At 41.3% G+C, this 15,930-nt stretch overlaps 2 protein-coding genes across 4 annotated transcripts in view; one reads left to right on the plus strand and one right to left on the minus strand.

The window, feature by feature from the left end:
• The first annotated feature begins 1,664 nt into the window (after positions 1-1,664).
• Positions 1,665-4,542, plus strand: LOC135941873 (BTB/POZ domain-containing protein 2-like). 2 transcript variants are annotated; one of them, XM_065487630.1, is made up of 7 exons: positions 1,665-1,815; positions 1,922-2,051; positions 2,376-2,516; positions 2,572-2,708; positions 2,763-2,967; positions 3,027-3,727; positions 4,127-4,542. In XM_065487630.1, the coding sequence occupies exons 2-7, from the start codon at positions 1,932-1,934 to the stop codon at positions 4,320-4,322; spliced, it is 1,500 nt and encodes a 499-aa protein (XP_065343702.1). In that variant the 5' UTR covers positions 1,665-1,815; positions 1,922-1,931; the 3' UTR covers positions 4,323-4,542. The 2 variants fall into 2 exon arrangements, with proteins under 2 accessions (XP_065343702.1, XP_065343703.1); XM_065487631.1 differs by lacking the exon at positions 1,665-1,815 and adding an exon at positions 1,822-1,843.
• Positions 4,543-4,558: 16 nt separating this feature from the next.
• LOC135941869 (uncharacterized) overlaps positions 4,559-15,930 on the minus strand; it is a 52,194-nt gene continuing 40,822 nt past the window's right edge. Inside the window, exons 1-8 of one of the 2 annotated variants that reach the window (XM_065487625.1) lie at positions 10,405-10,804; positions 6,822-7,212; positions 6,587-6,770; positions 6,115-6,531; positions 5,100-5,542; positions 4,936-5,040; positions 4,790-4,877; positions 4,561-4,736 (exon numbers count right to left, since the gene is read on the minus strand). In XM_065487625.1, the coding sequence (XP_065343697.1) occupies positions 4,642-4,736; positions 4,790-4,877; positions 4,936-5,040; positions 5,100-5,542; positions 6,115-6,531; positions 6,587-6,770; positions 6,822-7,212; positions 10,405-10,415 (1,734 nt within the window). In that variant the 5' untranslated portion in view covers positions 10,416-10,804 and the 3' untranslated portion in view covers positions 4,561-4,641. Of the gene's footprint in view, positions 4,737-4,789; positions 4,878-4,935; positions 5,041-5,099; positions 5,543-6,114; positions 6,532-6,586; positions 6,771-6,821; positions 7,213-10,404; positions 10,805-15,930 lie in introns of those variants that run through there. The other variant, XM_065487624.1, reaches the window with a different exon arrangement.

A 15,930-nucleotide genomic window follows, 5' to 3' on the forward strand; every position in this document is an offset into this window, starting at 1 on the left:
ACGGCTAGATGACTTGTCTGCACGTGCGACATAAAATATTTTCATTCTTTATCGAATTTGTTCCATGTTTTCACATAATATATCTCCGCCGCAGAAAACTCATTGGCTGCAAAGTTTTAGTATGGGGTTTATATAATGGTGGAACCTTTGAATTTCCTCTCTATATATCTATATATTTATTTTCAACTATATTATTATAGATGTTTATTCTCACTTAAATACAAATATACAAATACATCAATAAGACAAGTCAGAAGTAAAAAAATGAAGTGAGAAAGGGTTTGAATAACTGAGGGAAATCGTAATAGATTTTCTTTTTAATCCAGTAGTTTTGGTTAAATTAAACTATTAGCATATTATATTCTTGTTTATTCTTGCAGTAGTCAATACAATAAATACATTGAATAGAAGTATTAAAAGCAAGAAATGGCAAACAGTACTAGCAAAATAAAGCTAAATTTTTAACCATTTTTTTATTTTCTTCAAATCACACATATTATATCAAATTCCGGCCAGTGGGGCCTCTACTTTGCCGATAAGGAGAGCTGAGCGAGCCTTTGATTCCAGCTACCCCTATCCTATAGCATCAAAGCTGTCATTGCGGCCAATTGTGACGGAACCGACGTTGTTATTTTGCTCCACCAGAATAAGTGAGTTAAAATTAAACGTCGTCTCCTTGCCCGCAATAATCAGTTTGAGCAATTAAGGCTGCTGGCGATTGAATGACGTTTCTTGCTAAGATCACCAGCTTATAAACACCCGCGTGAAAAATAAAATCCATTGCTTTTGTAAGGGGAAATGGATAAATAAGGGTGTATTAGGATTAGATAAGAGATGATATTTTGAGAAACCATCCACTTGTGTATACATAGATATACATTATATTGGATTCAATTGTTGTTTGGACCATAGCGGATAAGACTTTGTGAAATGTTTTATAGAGAACTCTTGATATAAAAATTTATATTTATTTTTAGATTTTCTTTACCATTTATGTGTATGTATTTGTTATGAGATAGATTATTTAATAGCTGGTGTATAAATTTTGTTTTTAAATATTCGGTGTTAGTGGAAAATTAAAAATAATTAATAAACTATATTTTGAATTAGAGGGAAGTGCCAGAATTATGTTATTTAGGTGTTGTTTGAAGTTCGGGAGTCTCCTTTGGTAGAATTGTCAAAGCAATGTGAGGTATTTGAGCAGTTCGGAGATCTAATACTGGCTACCCAATGTCAGAGATGGCAAAAAGTGGTTAGTTTAGTGACTCGAATTGCTCAAATTGCTCGACGGGCTGGGAGGCGCACCGGCGCCGACTCGCTACTTGCTGGTTTGCACCTTTCCAGCATGCGTGATTTGGCTTCACGGGACAAATGTCTAGCGTTTCAATGCAGTCCTCGGTGCAGAGGCAAGTGGCCCTTCAGTGGGCTGGGTCCCTGTGCGGCCTGGTGCGCCCATGTTATCCGTTCGCGGTGTTATTGGGACCCGGGTTTCAGCATTCGTGCTAGTGCAGTGCGCGCCCTTCCCGGTCCTCGGACGGACAAGGATAAAAAAAAAAAAAAAAAAAAAAAAAAATTGTGGAGAAACGAGCGAGGGCTGCTTGGGGCCGCTTCAGTGGCTGCAAGAATTCTACTGGCTGAAACGAGTGGCCAACTTCACACAGACGGTGACCATACCATCAACCACGCCCTCTCAGCTGTTGAGATTCGTTCTCAACCTTCAGTTTCGCTCTCATTGTTTATTTACCTAGCATTAGAATTAGCATTTGCACAGTCTCTGTTTGTGTAACAAACGTAGAAGCCTATTTATTATTTCAAGTAATAAGTCTTCAACAATTTCCCTGATGTAAACATAAGAAAAAATATTCTGCCACTGAGCCGCATGACTGTGTATTTAATGTATGTAAATTTCCCTTCGTTTTAGAGGAACCACGATGGAGGACAGCTCACGAAGTTCGAGGGACGATGACCAATCAAAAGAGCTCGTGTCGGAGGAGGAACGAGAAGAGGATGATGACGAGTTCTTTATCTTGAGGAAGAGGTTGAAATTTCAGGTATGTATTATACTGAAACTTTTTGTACCACACATTCTTCGTTCATACCAATAAAATAATTTGATAATTTGCATTAGTAACAGAAAATAATATTTTGGTTCAGAAGTGAACAAAGTTACAAAAAAATAGCCATTGTGTAACTCATTTCGAGATTTTTTTTTATATTTTATGTAGTTAAATGGTTGACTGCTTTTGGGGTAACTAGAAATTTGACCAAAATCTTAAAATGATTATAATTATTTGCGAATTACGAATTTGTATAAATTAATCAAAAGTTTTGTTACGTTATGTATGCAAATAAATCCAACCAAATTTTCAACCTAGGACATATCAACTGAATTTGCGGTCTTTGACTGGCAAAATCACAAGTCGCAGTGGTCCAGGGATACTACGTTGCTACTGTGGAAGGCTGATGGATCAGATTGCACATTCCTCGTCGGCAGTGGCAGACACGACAAAAAAGAGGCATGTTTAAAAAAGCTGTCAATCCTTTTTAAGCTCACCATTAAAATCTGTGCAGGTAATAAAATGCCACCGAATAGTGCTATCGTATGCCAGCAACGTTTTTGCCTCCATGCTGTACGGACCGCTTTCTGGAAACGAAGAGGTCATAGAGGTGCCAGACATTGAACGAGACACCTTCAAACTAATGACTAAGTATGATCTGGTTCAATTTGATATCTATTCTGCTAATTGACGAATTTTCCGCAGTTTCTTTTACACTGATAAACTAGAGCCATCCGGAGTAGACTCTGGACTCGCCCTCCTCTACGCTGCTCAAAAGTACCTGCTTACCAACCTGCAGCAGGAATGTTACCTGTACCTGATGGACAATCTCCGGCCAGATAACATTCTCAAGTGCTACGAGTTTGCAGACGAAATCGGCTACAGCAACCTGAAAGACACTTGTTTCAAGGTAAACTCATTGTCAGATGAAAGAGAAGCGAGGAAATTTAATAAAGAGTGACCCACAAGGTCGTTTGCGACAGCTGCGAGACAATTTTGTGCCATCCCTCGTTCGAGGACATCAAGTTCTCTACCCTGGCGGCCATCGCCAATGAGGACAACCTCAACCTGGACAGCGAGGCTAATTTAATTGCGGCGGCGTTCCGCTGGGCCGAGAAGGAGGCGAGCCGCAAGAAGAGGAACATCGAGCCGCTGCAGCTGCGCAACGTGCTCGGCTCCATCCTGCCGAAGTTCCGCTTTCTCACCATGAGTCCGGACGACTTCACCGAGCGCTTCATTCACGTCAACTACTTCACGCTGGAGGAGAAGAACTCACTTCTAGTCAACATAATTAGCAGGGACAAACTGCCCATGCCGAGGGGCTTCTCGGAGAGCGACAAGACGCGCAAGGCCAAGTTCTTGAAAAAGCCAAAGTTTTGCTTTTTTGACGGCATCACAAACGCGCCGACGGGCGAGATGCTCTTCCACAGCTCGGACTGCGACTTGAACAGACTCGAGTGCGTCATCAAGTTCTCGTGTGACAAAGGCGTGCGTCTGATCGGCGTCTCCCTGCCTGAGAGAGTGTCTGGCAACGACAAAGTCATTTACGACTGGGACAACGACGACGAGTTCTACATGGAGGACGTGGAAATTGTAATTCATGCTGAAAACCACCATTTGCTGCACCAAGAGGTGTACAAAGAGAAGGTCCAGCGTCCTGGAATCAACAGGTGATACCTCTTGATATAATAATGAGTTTCTAGGAGATGTTTGAAATTGTCTGCAATTTTAAAATTAATTGCACATCGATTTTTCTGATTTTTTGGTTAATTACAAACAAAGCAGCAGAATTGTCATCTCTCTGATATTTTTTTATATTTGCTAGTAATAAAAGAAATGAAATTATTTCTTACATTTCTTGCGCGAGAGATTGAATGAAATCAACTAATAAAAACGTTAACAACCAAACCTGAATGCAATGATTTTCACCAAGTAAAACGGTTTTACTTCATTTGGCCATTTTTATAATCTCTTACGTGGTTGATTTTCTTTTTAAATACTTTGAAAATCCATAAAAAGACAGGGCTTTTTCTAGAAACTCATAAAATGACTAAAATTTCCTTCCACAGATTCAACTTTAGTCATCCAATTGTGATTGATGCCGGAAAGGTGTACAAAATGAGCGTGACTTTCAACGAGAGCGGATGCTACACCAACTCGGAGCAAATGTGCGAAGTGTACCAGGGCTATGACATTTCCTTAAGGAACACGGCGACCAGCAAGAGGCTGCAGCTCGTCAAGGCATTGCACTATTCCTTGTTTTAACCAACCCTCCTGAATTTATTCCCATGTTGCCATGCCAGTTGAAAAGGGAGTCCCTGATCAGCTTGTTTTCATTTATGGGAAAGTGATACAAAGTTTGAGCCCCTTGAGGAAGAGAGAATCTCCAGTTCTTGTGTTTTCTAAAAAAGACTGAAATCCCATGATAAGATTTGTTTTATACAGTAATAATAAGATCGTTTTATAATGAATAAAAAATCATTGTCTGTTGAAAAATATGTAGTTTTAATCATAGACTCATCACGGTTATCTACAAACGGCAAAGAGAAACATGATGCGAGTCATACAATGCACTGTTTAGCCATTAGGGCTTCTTGAAGTCCACTCTCGGCAGAGGCCAAATTTGTCCTTCACTCAGTTCACCATCACTGGTTGAATTTTCTAGCAATTTTGGCGCCACTAGAGAAATTTGATAAACTGATGCATGGATTTCAATATATGGTATGCCTCACCTTTAGCTGCGAGAGACCGGACTCTGTTCATTTGATAAACTGGTATTGAGAGGGGAGCTTTTGGTCCAACTGCTGCGCTGGACGAGGTCTACAATTGAACATTAAATAATTTTTCTCTTTAGCTAAATGAACTATCTTGCTGTTACCGTGAACTCAATTGAGCTAGCGGTGCTTGTGGGGGACGTTGATCTACTTGCAGAAGACGTCTGGACTTCACTGGTCAACAACTCATTGTTTCTTGTTGCATCATCCTAGCAAAACACCAGTTTGAAATAATTAGCTCAATAATTACATCTCATAAATAATTTACATCATCATCGTCGGTGCTGAGGTCTGAAAAAGCACTTGCACGTTTTGCCAGTGCTGATCTTGTAAAGCTAGGAACTACCATCCGCAGGGATGGGGACCTGAGTCGCAAAAGAACCGGCAAATCAGAGAATCCCACTGATTTAGGTCTTTTCTCCAAAGGCTCTTGTTTCGGCGCGTCAGAGGACACAACTGATTGGTCTGACTGACTTGTTTCTGGAATCACGAGGCTAGCTTTGGGAGTTGTCAATGGTGAAATTATGTCAGGGGAAATGTTTGTTGAAGGCACTTCTAATATCGGAGACAGGCTGATTCTACTGGGTTTAAATAACTCTTGAGTTTTGTCTTCAGAAGGGTCATTGTTGTGACTGGTGGCCATGAAGACAGATGTCGCATCTCCGCTCGGCCCAACCTGAGTTTGGAGTCGCTCTTCCACTTCATCTGCAACTAAATTAAACAGAAAACATTGGCTTACGGCTTATTATATAAAGGAAGAAATTAGCTTACAAAGTGTTTCTTACAGAAAGGAAACCAGAAAAATTAATACAGCTTTAACTGATGTTTTAGATTGAATGCTTCAGATCCTTGCATTTTACGTGCATCTACATATTAAGGTAAATAGAAAAATGAAATATAGTTTAGGTCTCCAAAAAAATCCCAAGCAAAAAATGATTATATTAATAATTAAATGTTCTTTTGTGCCTTAATTATTGTTTTGAACATTAATTACACTGGCGAAATTTCTCATTTACAGTTTAATAACAAGTACAGGGGACACCCGCATTAAATACTCGTACTTGAATTATTGAGTCTGCGGACAACTTTAGGTTTATTAATTTTCTAGATTTTCTGTTGCCTGCGCTTTGAACCGTAGCTTTGTCGGATATTGAAAATTAATGATAAATATTTTAAGACTTTGCAAACAGCGTAAAGTAAAAAACAAAGCTATAGTAGCTTATGATACCAGTTAATTTTTAACAAATAATGTGGTTTTGTCAAACTCCAAAAATGTAAAATACCTTTCAAAGTAACCGGTTGATCATCAGAAGTGGTTTCCGTTCCGACGGTGTTTACATGTACACTCTCTGTTTGCACTTCTAGGTCAGAGCATGGTGCTTTGACCTCTGGTGAACTTTGCACAGCGACGGAAACCATTGTCCTTCTCGTCCTGACGGTGACCTCCTCTGTCTGAGCGAAAATGTTGAAAACCCGAGGAGGCGGAGAGGTTTGGCACCCTGTCGTGGACACTGGGATGGCATCAGTCGCCACGGCAGCGTTTTCCTTGGACAAGTGAATCATTTTCAAGGCCAGTTGGTTATGAGGCAGAGACTTCTCATTGTCAGGGACGGCTGCTGCTGGTTTGTGCTTGTAGGTGGCGAAATGGACATTGCTAACCTTTGTGAGCAACGGCTTTGGTGAAATCACAATTCTTGGGCCTATAAAAATTTCTGAGTTTAATTTCACGTGATTCTAATTATTAATTGAACATGCCTGACTGAACTGCTAGTGGACGCTTAATGGTCAGATCTTGAAGCATAGCAACGGATAGTTTGCTTTTCAGGGGCTCTGGTTCGTGGCTGTGCGTGGAAATCAACTGATTTTTAATCGCAGCCGGGACCTGCAGTTTGCCTGTTTCGTTGTCCTTTAACTGATCTCCTTTCAGCTCTTTATCTTTCTGCAATTTGTATTTTTAGACGATATAATAAAAAATTAAAGCTTAATATACTTTGGAATGTTTCCTCTCGGACTTCCTGGCGATCTTCTTGGATAGGTGTTTAACCTCTTTTTTCAGACTTTCCATGTCTGTCCGCAAATCCAACTCACTGTTCGTTTTTTTCTTCAAATCACCTCTTCTCGCCACCGTCGCCTCGACCAAATATGCTCGCTTTGAGGTCCTCCTGATTGGAACGCCACCTGATTCCAGTTTTCGGCACTCAGCGACGGGTTGTGAAACAGAGGCCTTCTCCAGCGTTTTGTGCCACGACTTTATTTCTTTCAGCAGATCATTGCCCTCCGCGATGGCAGATCGAACGTCAACCCCAGAAAAGTTAGGCAGGCGGTCCATTTCTACTCTGTCGCTTCTTGCTGGAGATTTGGCGGGAGGTGCTGCTGGATTTCTGAAACAAAGCCATAAACTGGAAGTTAAAAAAAGGATATTATTTATTAGAAATAAGAGATCATAGAAAAATTATCTTCTTTCCGATTTATCCAATGGCTTGTCATTTGGATTTACCAAAATAATCATAATGAGTTTATTAAAAAAACTTTTTTGAATAATCGTAGCTTTGTGAACAGATATTAATAAAGTGACCTTCTCCACATTGAAAATCTATTATAAATTATACATAAATGATATGTATAAGTAAGAATGATAATATGTATTTTTATCGTCGAATAGACCATGATGGATTTTCTTATTTAAATCTTAAAATTATGCTGCAGGCGCCTAAGCTTATAATCCATTATTAAATAAATAATAAATGCGTTTTGATGGATCATATATCAACATTAAAATTAAAACGAAATATTAAATCTTAAAAATTTTTTAAGTTAAATTTAAATCCTACTGTGGAAATTTGAAGAGCTCCAATAAAAAGCAATAAGAATATGCAGATATATTTTTCCGACTGAAGGCTTCCTCTAGAAAGCATTGAAAATTCCCATAATACGTAGGTACTCTTCATGCGTCAAAAATTCGGATTTTAGATATAGTCAATTGGTCCTTGTAAGCACATTTAAAATAATTCTTCTCTTCTAACATGACAGTTTGGGCAGTTTTGATGAACATAAGAAATGCTCAGTGTCCTCTGGTGAAATATTGGTGTAACAAGCAGTCTTTGAGCCCTTTGGGGGTTACTGCTGCTCCTTATGAAAATTTAATTCTGACACCTAGTTGTAAGCTGCTAAATGGAGCCGAAAACAGGGAACATTTTCTCTGGTAAAGTACTGAAATGTCCAAATGAAACGTGAATAAATGATACAGCGACATTCGAGCTGATGTAAGCACGTCCGTTGTCAGCGGTTATGCAACCAGCGCAGTTCCTTTCTCCAACCGGTTGCATAAGTAAAAAAAATTGCAGGCGCTAGCCAGTCGCGTACGGGACGAGCTGCGCTTTGTCCTTCTAGGCACACAATTCATCTCTCGCAGATATAATTAATGTACGTCTGCTCACCCGCAATGCATTAATCATCGCTTGGGTTACGCAGAACCTTATGCGGGTTATAATTTCCTGTCATTTTGGTGAAACGGGTTACATAATGCAGAGAAAAGTAGAGACCGACAATTTTATTCAGTAATGATGATGGAGAGTTATATACTTTACTAATTCTTCTTCATAGTCAGTAAAAATACAAAAAAAATGAAAGAATGGACATCGAGGAGATCCAGGAGTGAAAGGTATTTTTTAATTTAATATTTAAAACAGAGACAGGGATTTTTATGACTATTTCTCTGCAAATAAAAAACGGATTTTTGAAGAACATCAGGCTGAAATTAATTCTCCCCATTTGAGTAGGCTCTACATAAATAATTTTTTCTGCCTGAGCTCAAAAACTTTAGCTTGTTTTTTTAGAATAGGTCATTAATCAATTATTGTTGGGTCGTTGGTTTATATAATAATGAATAGCACTTTTTACAGCGTCTTGTCATAGAGTCGAGCACCCTCGCACTTCTCATAAATTTACATTGCTTGGTGTTATTCTTTTCTAAGCACACACGTGTGCATGTCAAATTGGCTTTTCTTGGTCGTACACAATCATAGTCTCCTTAAAGAAAGCACATCTGGACGTCATACAGAGGGACCACTTCCCACGATCCTTTCACATTTCAGGACAAATGAATTTCTTTTAGCTGTCAAAGCTGGTGTTTTTATATCCCTGGTCACCAAGTATAATTTATCACTGCACAAACCAGCCCGTTGGCTCGCATTGTTAAGGCACTCTCAGGAGTGTCAAAGCAATGGGAGGTATTTGAGCAGTTCGGAGATCTAATACTGGCTACCCTGTGGGTACGTGGAAGCCGTGACAGAAATGCGTCTTTTGGTAGTGAACGTCTTTTATTCATGTCTCGTGGTTTAGTAATTAAGATCAAGATCAAGACCAAGATCAAGACTGTGAAATTACAAAAATAATCAAAATCACAAATACAATAAACAATTATAACAATTAAAATATCACTTTCGAAATACAAATAATTATTACAGCTTACCCCGTAGTGCGGGTCTTATTAATTCGAGATCAAAGTTTCTAGAACATCCTCGCACGGAAACTCATCCTAGCCGGAGAGAGAATATTGTGTTGCGACTGCTGTCGTGCGAGGCCTAAGGTGCAGTGGGGGAGAAGGTGCAGTAAGGGTGCACTGCTTGTCGCACACCTTTGTACTGCCACCTGGCGATACAGATTAAATGCAAAGTAGTTATTAGGACAGTAGTGGCGAGAAGGCGCCACAACCTAATGTCAGAGATGGCAAAAAAGTTAGTGACTCGAAATGCTCAAATTGCTCAACGGGCTGGGAGGCGACTCGCTACTTGCTGGTTTGCACCTTTCCAGTATGCGTTATTTGGCTTCACGGGACGAATGTCTAGCGTTTCAATGCAGTCTTCAATGCGGAGGCAAGTGGCCCTTGAGTGGGCTGGGTCCCTGTGCGGCCTGGTGCGCCCATGTTATCCGTTCTCGGTGTTATTGGGACCCGGGTTTCAGCATTCGTGCTAGTGCGGTGCGCGCCCTTCCCGGTCCGAGAGGACAGGGATAAAAAGAGCAAAAAAAGTATTGAGTTCACTGATTATTGGTTTTCCTTCGATTTAATTACCTATTTGATTGCACTATTTATAGCGAAGTTAATTTATACTTGCTAAAATAGCACAGGTACATTCACTATTTGAATAGGCTCTACATAAATAATTTTTTTCAGCCTGAACTCAAAACACGTGTCAAATATTTTAGCGTGTGTTTTATTTAGCATGGGCCGAGTACGACTTGCCTATCTTTTGATTTGCCGACGTTGCAGCGACTTGATCGTTTGGACATGGTGCCTGTTTTTCCACTTTTTCATTCCGATTAATGCAAATGATTCAGTGGAAACAAATTAGTAGTTAATTAATAAAGACGCAGTACGATGCTTGTGCATCGTGACAAAAATAAATGGCCTAGTGCAATGAGAGGAGACACACGGGACAGAAGCGTGCCCGAGTGCGGAACTGCGGCTCACTCGGCGTCTATATATATACATATAATGAAGCATAATTTGCGGTAGGTCAAGTGGGCTAAGCGACGGCGAGAAACAAAGCTGCTCTCGCGGTGCACACACTCACACAATCGGCATTGCACATATATGACGTCAACGAGTCCTCATTACGGCGTGACGCGGGCAGGACGCGCGGCGGCATGACGTCACGCGGTGTAACCATGGCGACCGCAGCCAGATCTCGACCGTGGATGATAAAAAAAAACAAGAGCATCGTGTCAAGACGTTCCGTTCCGCACTAGTCTCGCTCTTTTCTTTTTTCCGCGCAGCCATCGAGCGCCCTTTCGCGAGTAGGGGGCCCTCGGCCGGCCGGGGGCGCGATTCAAGAGTTGCCTTTTGTCCGCCCTCTTGTTCGCTCGTGGCCGGGGCACGCTGGCTAATGTGCGTGCCGTCGCCTTGATTATTGATCCGGCCGCGTGACGTCGGCGAGAGAGGGAAACAAGGGCCTCTCTCTCACTCATTCGCAGCCAACTAGCACTGTTTTCCCTCGGTCGGCCGCCGGGACCAAATATTTGTTTAGCGAACCCCAATGTTGTGCAATCGCTGGCGGGCGGGCGGTCTGGCCACTGCGCTGCTGCGGAAACATTTGCAACGCAAACATGCCGCCGATTGAATCGATTGATTCCCAATGCAAATATTTGTGACGTGCGCGCGAAATTGGCATGCCGCTGATGCGTCCGCACAGATTTGGGTAAAAAAGATGACCTGCTGCGTACGTTGTACATTCAGATTGGCATTAAAATTGATCGATGCGGCGCGTTACTCGGATTTTGAAATTCTAATGCTGTGTAGCTATTTTGTTATGCTCAATAGAGGTCGTTTTCGGACAGGTTTTCGTCAGATGCATGTAATTTACTCCACACAACGGTGCTGTGCACTGCTTTGTCTGCTTCACTCAGATGTTCGTGAATTGGCCTTGGGAGTAAGGCAGTTGACTTCAAAAAATAATCCTCGAATACATATGCTATCAAAAAACAATGAATTCATTGAGTTGCTTAAATTTCGTAAATAAATTTATTTTTAAAGAGTTCATGGGAATATTAATCACTTTCCATGCTTTTTAATTGGAATTGGTTTTACAATGCCTTAGTAAAAAATTCAAACATAGTTACATCGTGTTTGTGCTGTGCTGTGTTTTTCTATATTGTCGATCTGAAATTCCTGAAAGTGTGAAATTTATTAAAATTAACAGTATGTTTGAGCTGCTTCTCAAGCTTTGCACATTGCGCCTCATTGTGGATGGAAGATGATTGATTAATTTTAGTAGGCGAATTTGGGTATTGCGACTGGTCACAGTGTATACACCTGAGTTGGCACGTACTACAGGTTTCTAAAGCGACCGTCGTGACTACGGACGTCATTGACTATGATCTTAAAAATTGGAAACTCGTTTTGTCTTGGAACAAATTTTGAAAAAAAAAACGACTGAAACTAAATCAAGAAAGTGGTTAGAGGTGAATAATCCACTCTTCCAGTCTTCAAGCTGGAAAACTATAATGAAAATATAATCCTAATTAAATCCTAGCATAAAAAGCCGTGAGTTGATATCAACATATTTTATATTAAGAAAAAAATTATAGGAATAAACGTCTATATGTTGTTACTGTTTTCCTTTTTATTTATTTATTGCAACTTCACCACGGTTGAGAATTTTACTGTGGATCGATTCTACCACAAGCCTTTAATTATTTGCTATTTAATAATTATGAACCACATTGTGAGAGCTATAATAACACGAATTTTAATTAATAATTACTGCATTGCTACTTTTTACAAATGACCCTGTGTTTATTTTAGGTGATGTTTCAGGTGAGCTATAATTAAATTTCAATCTTTTTAATTACATTTCTATAATTTTATGTTTAAATCAAGCCAGTTACCTTTACTTAGTATGAGAAAAAAATGGCACCGAACCTGTTAGATTTTTTATATAGTTCTACATAAAGTAACCTTTAATACAATTTTTGTTGGAATTATTTGATTATCATGAGCAAAATTTAAAAAATTCCGCAAAGTGGGCCCAAAATATCTGCCTTTTGTTACATTGCCAAATGCTTGGAACTTGGAACGTTTTCAGAGTAATGAATAATAACTGTATTTCCTTTCCCTCGACATCACGGGGAATCCCAAAGTATTCTCAAAACTTGCCAATTTTTTCTCAGATCACACAGGCGGATGCGGTTGCCTGCTCGTGGGGCGTCGCAAAATCTGCGACTCGTTGCCAAAACGCGAATAATTACAGCGCACGGAGCATGTACACGAGTGTTGGAGTGTTGGACGGTTGAACAAAAAATCAATAGGCGCGTCCTGAAACGGTCCCCGGTTTTACGGACGCGGCATGCGTACGGCGGGATCGCCGCGTGCCCCGAAAGGTCAAAGGTTACGCATTTTGAAAGCAAGGTCAAGGCAGGTGACGTAGGGCCGGATGACGCATGTACGCAGCAGGCCGCCCCCGAGAGGCGTGGCGGGGCTGCGCTGGGCCCTGGACCAGGCCAGCAGCTCGCTCGCCGCCGTGTTGTTGGCGTGATTGCAGACGGCACATAATCAATATCACAGCGGCCGTGGAGGAGAAACCGCCCTCGCCCTCGCCCCCGCTGGCGTGTGTACACGCTCTCACATATTCTCGCTTTCCACCTCGACCCACCCAACCCAAGCCGCAGCGACGAGCCTGGGCAATCGAGCTGCCCGCAAAATAAAACGACGCAGCAGACTGCTGCACCATCATCATCATCATCATCATGGAGAGGCTGCCAACGCCGCTCGGATTGTGCAGTGCATCCAGCCGATGCGATGAATGGAATGAATGTGAAAGAACGCGAAACGATCCTCGGGGGACGAGCATCGTCGCAGGGTCGTTCGAACGAGGAAAGTCCGGTTCTCAGAAATAACTTAATGAGAGCAGGAAAATTTGCTGGCAATTAGTTCTCAAAGTAGACACACACTGGAGGGTTGTTCGCTCATTTTAAAATCATGGTCGAGGTCAAGATATTTTGCAACAACGATTTGGAGAAAAACTATGTCAATTCACATTCACCAGAACTGTCTAGTTTTTTACGTAATTCAGGAATTTTTCTTTGTTTTATCTTTTGTTCCTCCCAAACATTATCCAAAAATTTTATACCATTGAAATATTAATCAACTGAAGAGATGGGCGCAACCAAACGATAGAAAAATGAAATTTACAATTCTTATTTAGAAAAAACAAAATAATTTAACCTACTTTAATTTTGGTATTGTAGAAACCATCTACCATTTAGACTCAGTCCAGTTCTGACCCATAATCTGGTTTTCCAGGCACAATGTCGAGCGGAAAAGAGGTAAACTGATTGTGAGATATTTAAATGGGAATTGTTTTAGCTTCACAATAATATCTGGGTCCCAAACAAAATTAAATTTTTAATTTAAAACCCACTAAAACTGTTACTCTACCTAGCTTGAGTAGCGAAAAACATGAAAAAAATCGTCAACAAATTTGTCTTCTTCCAGCCATCAAAATTTATAAAATGAAACGAATAAATGGCCTCAAAAACCGGCAAATTTTTATAGCTTGAAGCAATTTGCACGCTAAACTTGCCTGAAATCAGAATGATGCAACATTTTATTTGATGTTAAAATAAACGGTTCTTATGTCATGATTAAATCCTCTCTCTCTTTACAAGCAAACACAGACGAAGACGAATAATTTCACAAATTTGGGAAGAACATCATTTTAAATTTGATTTCGTCTCTGCTTACCACTCATGGAAATTGATTCGTTTCGCAGCTCTTATATTGCGTAATAAAATATGTATGATTTTGACTCTTGTTGAAACAACTAAAAATGCTTCCTTATAAATTATTTTTAAACAAAGGCACGTGGTTTCATCTGTCACAGTTGAAAATGATTGGAAAATTCGAGTATTGAAAATGAAATTCAAAAATAAAAATTAATAAAAGGGAAATTGTGCAACCATCCCCTCAGTCAGTTTTTTGGCCACATGTTTCCATTGAGCAACACCGACTGCAAGGGAAGAAATGAAAAGGACCCCTCGGCCGGTCACGTCATTTCGGAAAAAGCGCAGCGAAAGCAAAATTTCAGCAGCGACTGCAGCGCAGGGGCTGCTGCATATCGAGCGAGGGTGACGACGGCGGCTGCGGCGGCGGTGAGAACTTGCATTTGCAGGGCTGCTTGAGGATGATCGTGTCTGGCGGTCGGGCGGGTAGGCGGGCGGGGAGGGCGCGCGCGGAGCCATGACCCCTGGGGTGGGTGACGTCACGCGCTGGCGCATCGATCGGCCGAAAGGGTGTACAACCCCGGCGAAGTCACCTCTATTGGGTCGGCCCCCCGCCATTGAGCGTCGTCAGTTCACGCCGCACGCGAGCCACCCACCAGCTTTTTCCTCGCTGTGCAGCATAACTCGCTCACGTGCCCAATCGATACGCGCGGCTCAATCAGCCTAATGGCTGGCGTCCAAGGGGATGCGGAGACGGATGCACCCCGATCGACACGCGGATGAAAAAGGCCCCGGGAGAGTTTCCGCCGGCTGAATTTGTTTTTCTTTCCTCCCCGGCCGCGCGAGAGCAGACTCGTTTGCTTTGCTTTTGCGGCTCAAACTTTTAATTAATCGAGTCGGTGTACGCTGTCAGGCGGCTGCGGAATGAATTCCTCCAGCCCCGCAAGCTGCATGAATTATTAATCGCCCTCCGCCTGCAACGTGATCGCGCGCTGCTTGTTTTTCGCTCTTTTCGCCACGGCACGCTGCACTCACTCGCAAATGTAGGCGGGCACGGATTTTTTGACCTACACGCTCTTGAATCTGTCGATCGAGGCCGCGCCTCTTGGCACGCCGGCCGGCCAAAACAGAATTAACGCCGGAGCAGACTTGGGAAAAGCGTCACTGCCACTATAATATGATCGTTGCGCAAATGAAATATAAATAATGCAGGCTAAACGACAATAATTCCCTTGAGCGAAATCTGGAAAAATTTCAAGGATTTGTGATTTTACTTCTTTTGATACGTGCTTTGAAAGAGAAGTCACACGTCTGTTTTCAACAATTTAAATCCTGAAAATTCAGCTTAGAATTAAAAATAATTATATTCAATTTTCCCTTTTAAATGACAAATTATCTACGCTTAAAAAAACGAAAATCACATGCGTCCACGTCCTGGAACATTTTGAATAGCAGAATGGCGTTGGAATGTTTGAAATCGGCCACGACGTTAACAGACAAGCGCTGGACAAAGGGTGCGGTCAGTAAAACGTGACGTAATCAGTGTTAGGGCGGGTAAAGATGAGAACATGCCTAAGTGCGAGGAAGTCGAGGGATTGACAATGCCGACAATCTCAATTCAATTCTTTTCAGCCCATTTTCATATTTGAGCTATTTATCGAGTTTACGTTTAATTTCACCCTGAATGCCAATATTTTGTTAATCGTAAGGTCCAACAACAGCCCAAAAATTATTCTTTGCAGTTTAATTTAAGCAACCCCTGATGACGTATTAAAAAATTCAACGACGCTCTGATTCTGAGTATCTGTTGGCCAACATATAAATTAAATACATATTGCCATCCGTGTCCTTTGACTCCCAAAAACAAACAGAGGCAAATG

Source organism: Cloeon dipterum, chromosome 4, assembly GCF_949628265.1.
Source record: "Cloeon dipterum chromosome 4, ieCloDipt1.1, whole genome shotgun sequence".
Lineage (NCBI taxonomy): Eukaryota > Metazoa > Arthropoda > Insecta > Ephemeroptera > Baetidae > Cloeon > Cloeon dipterum.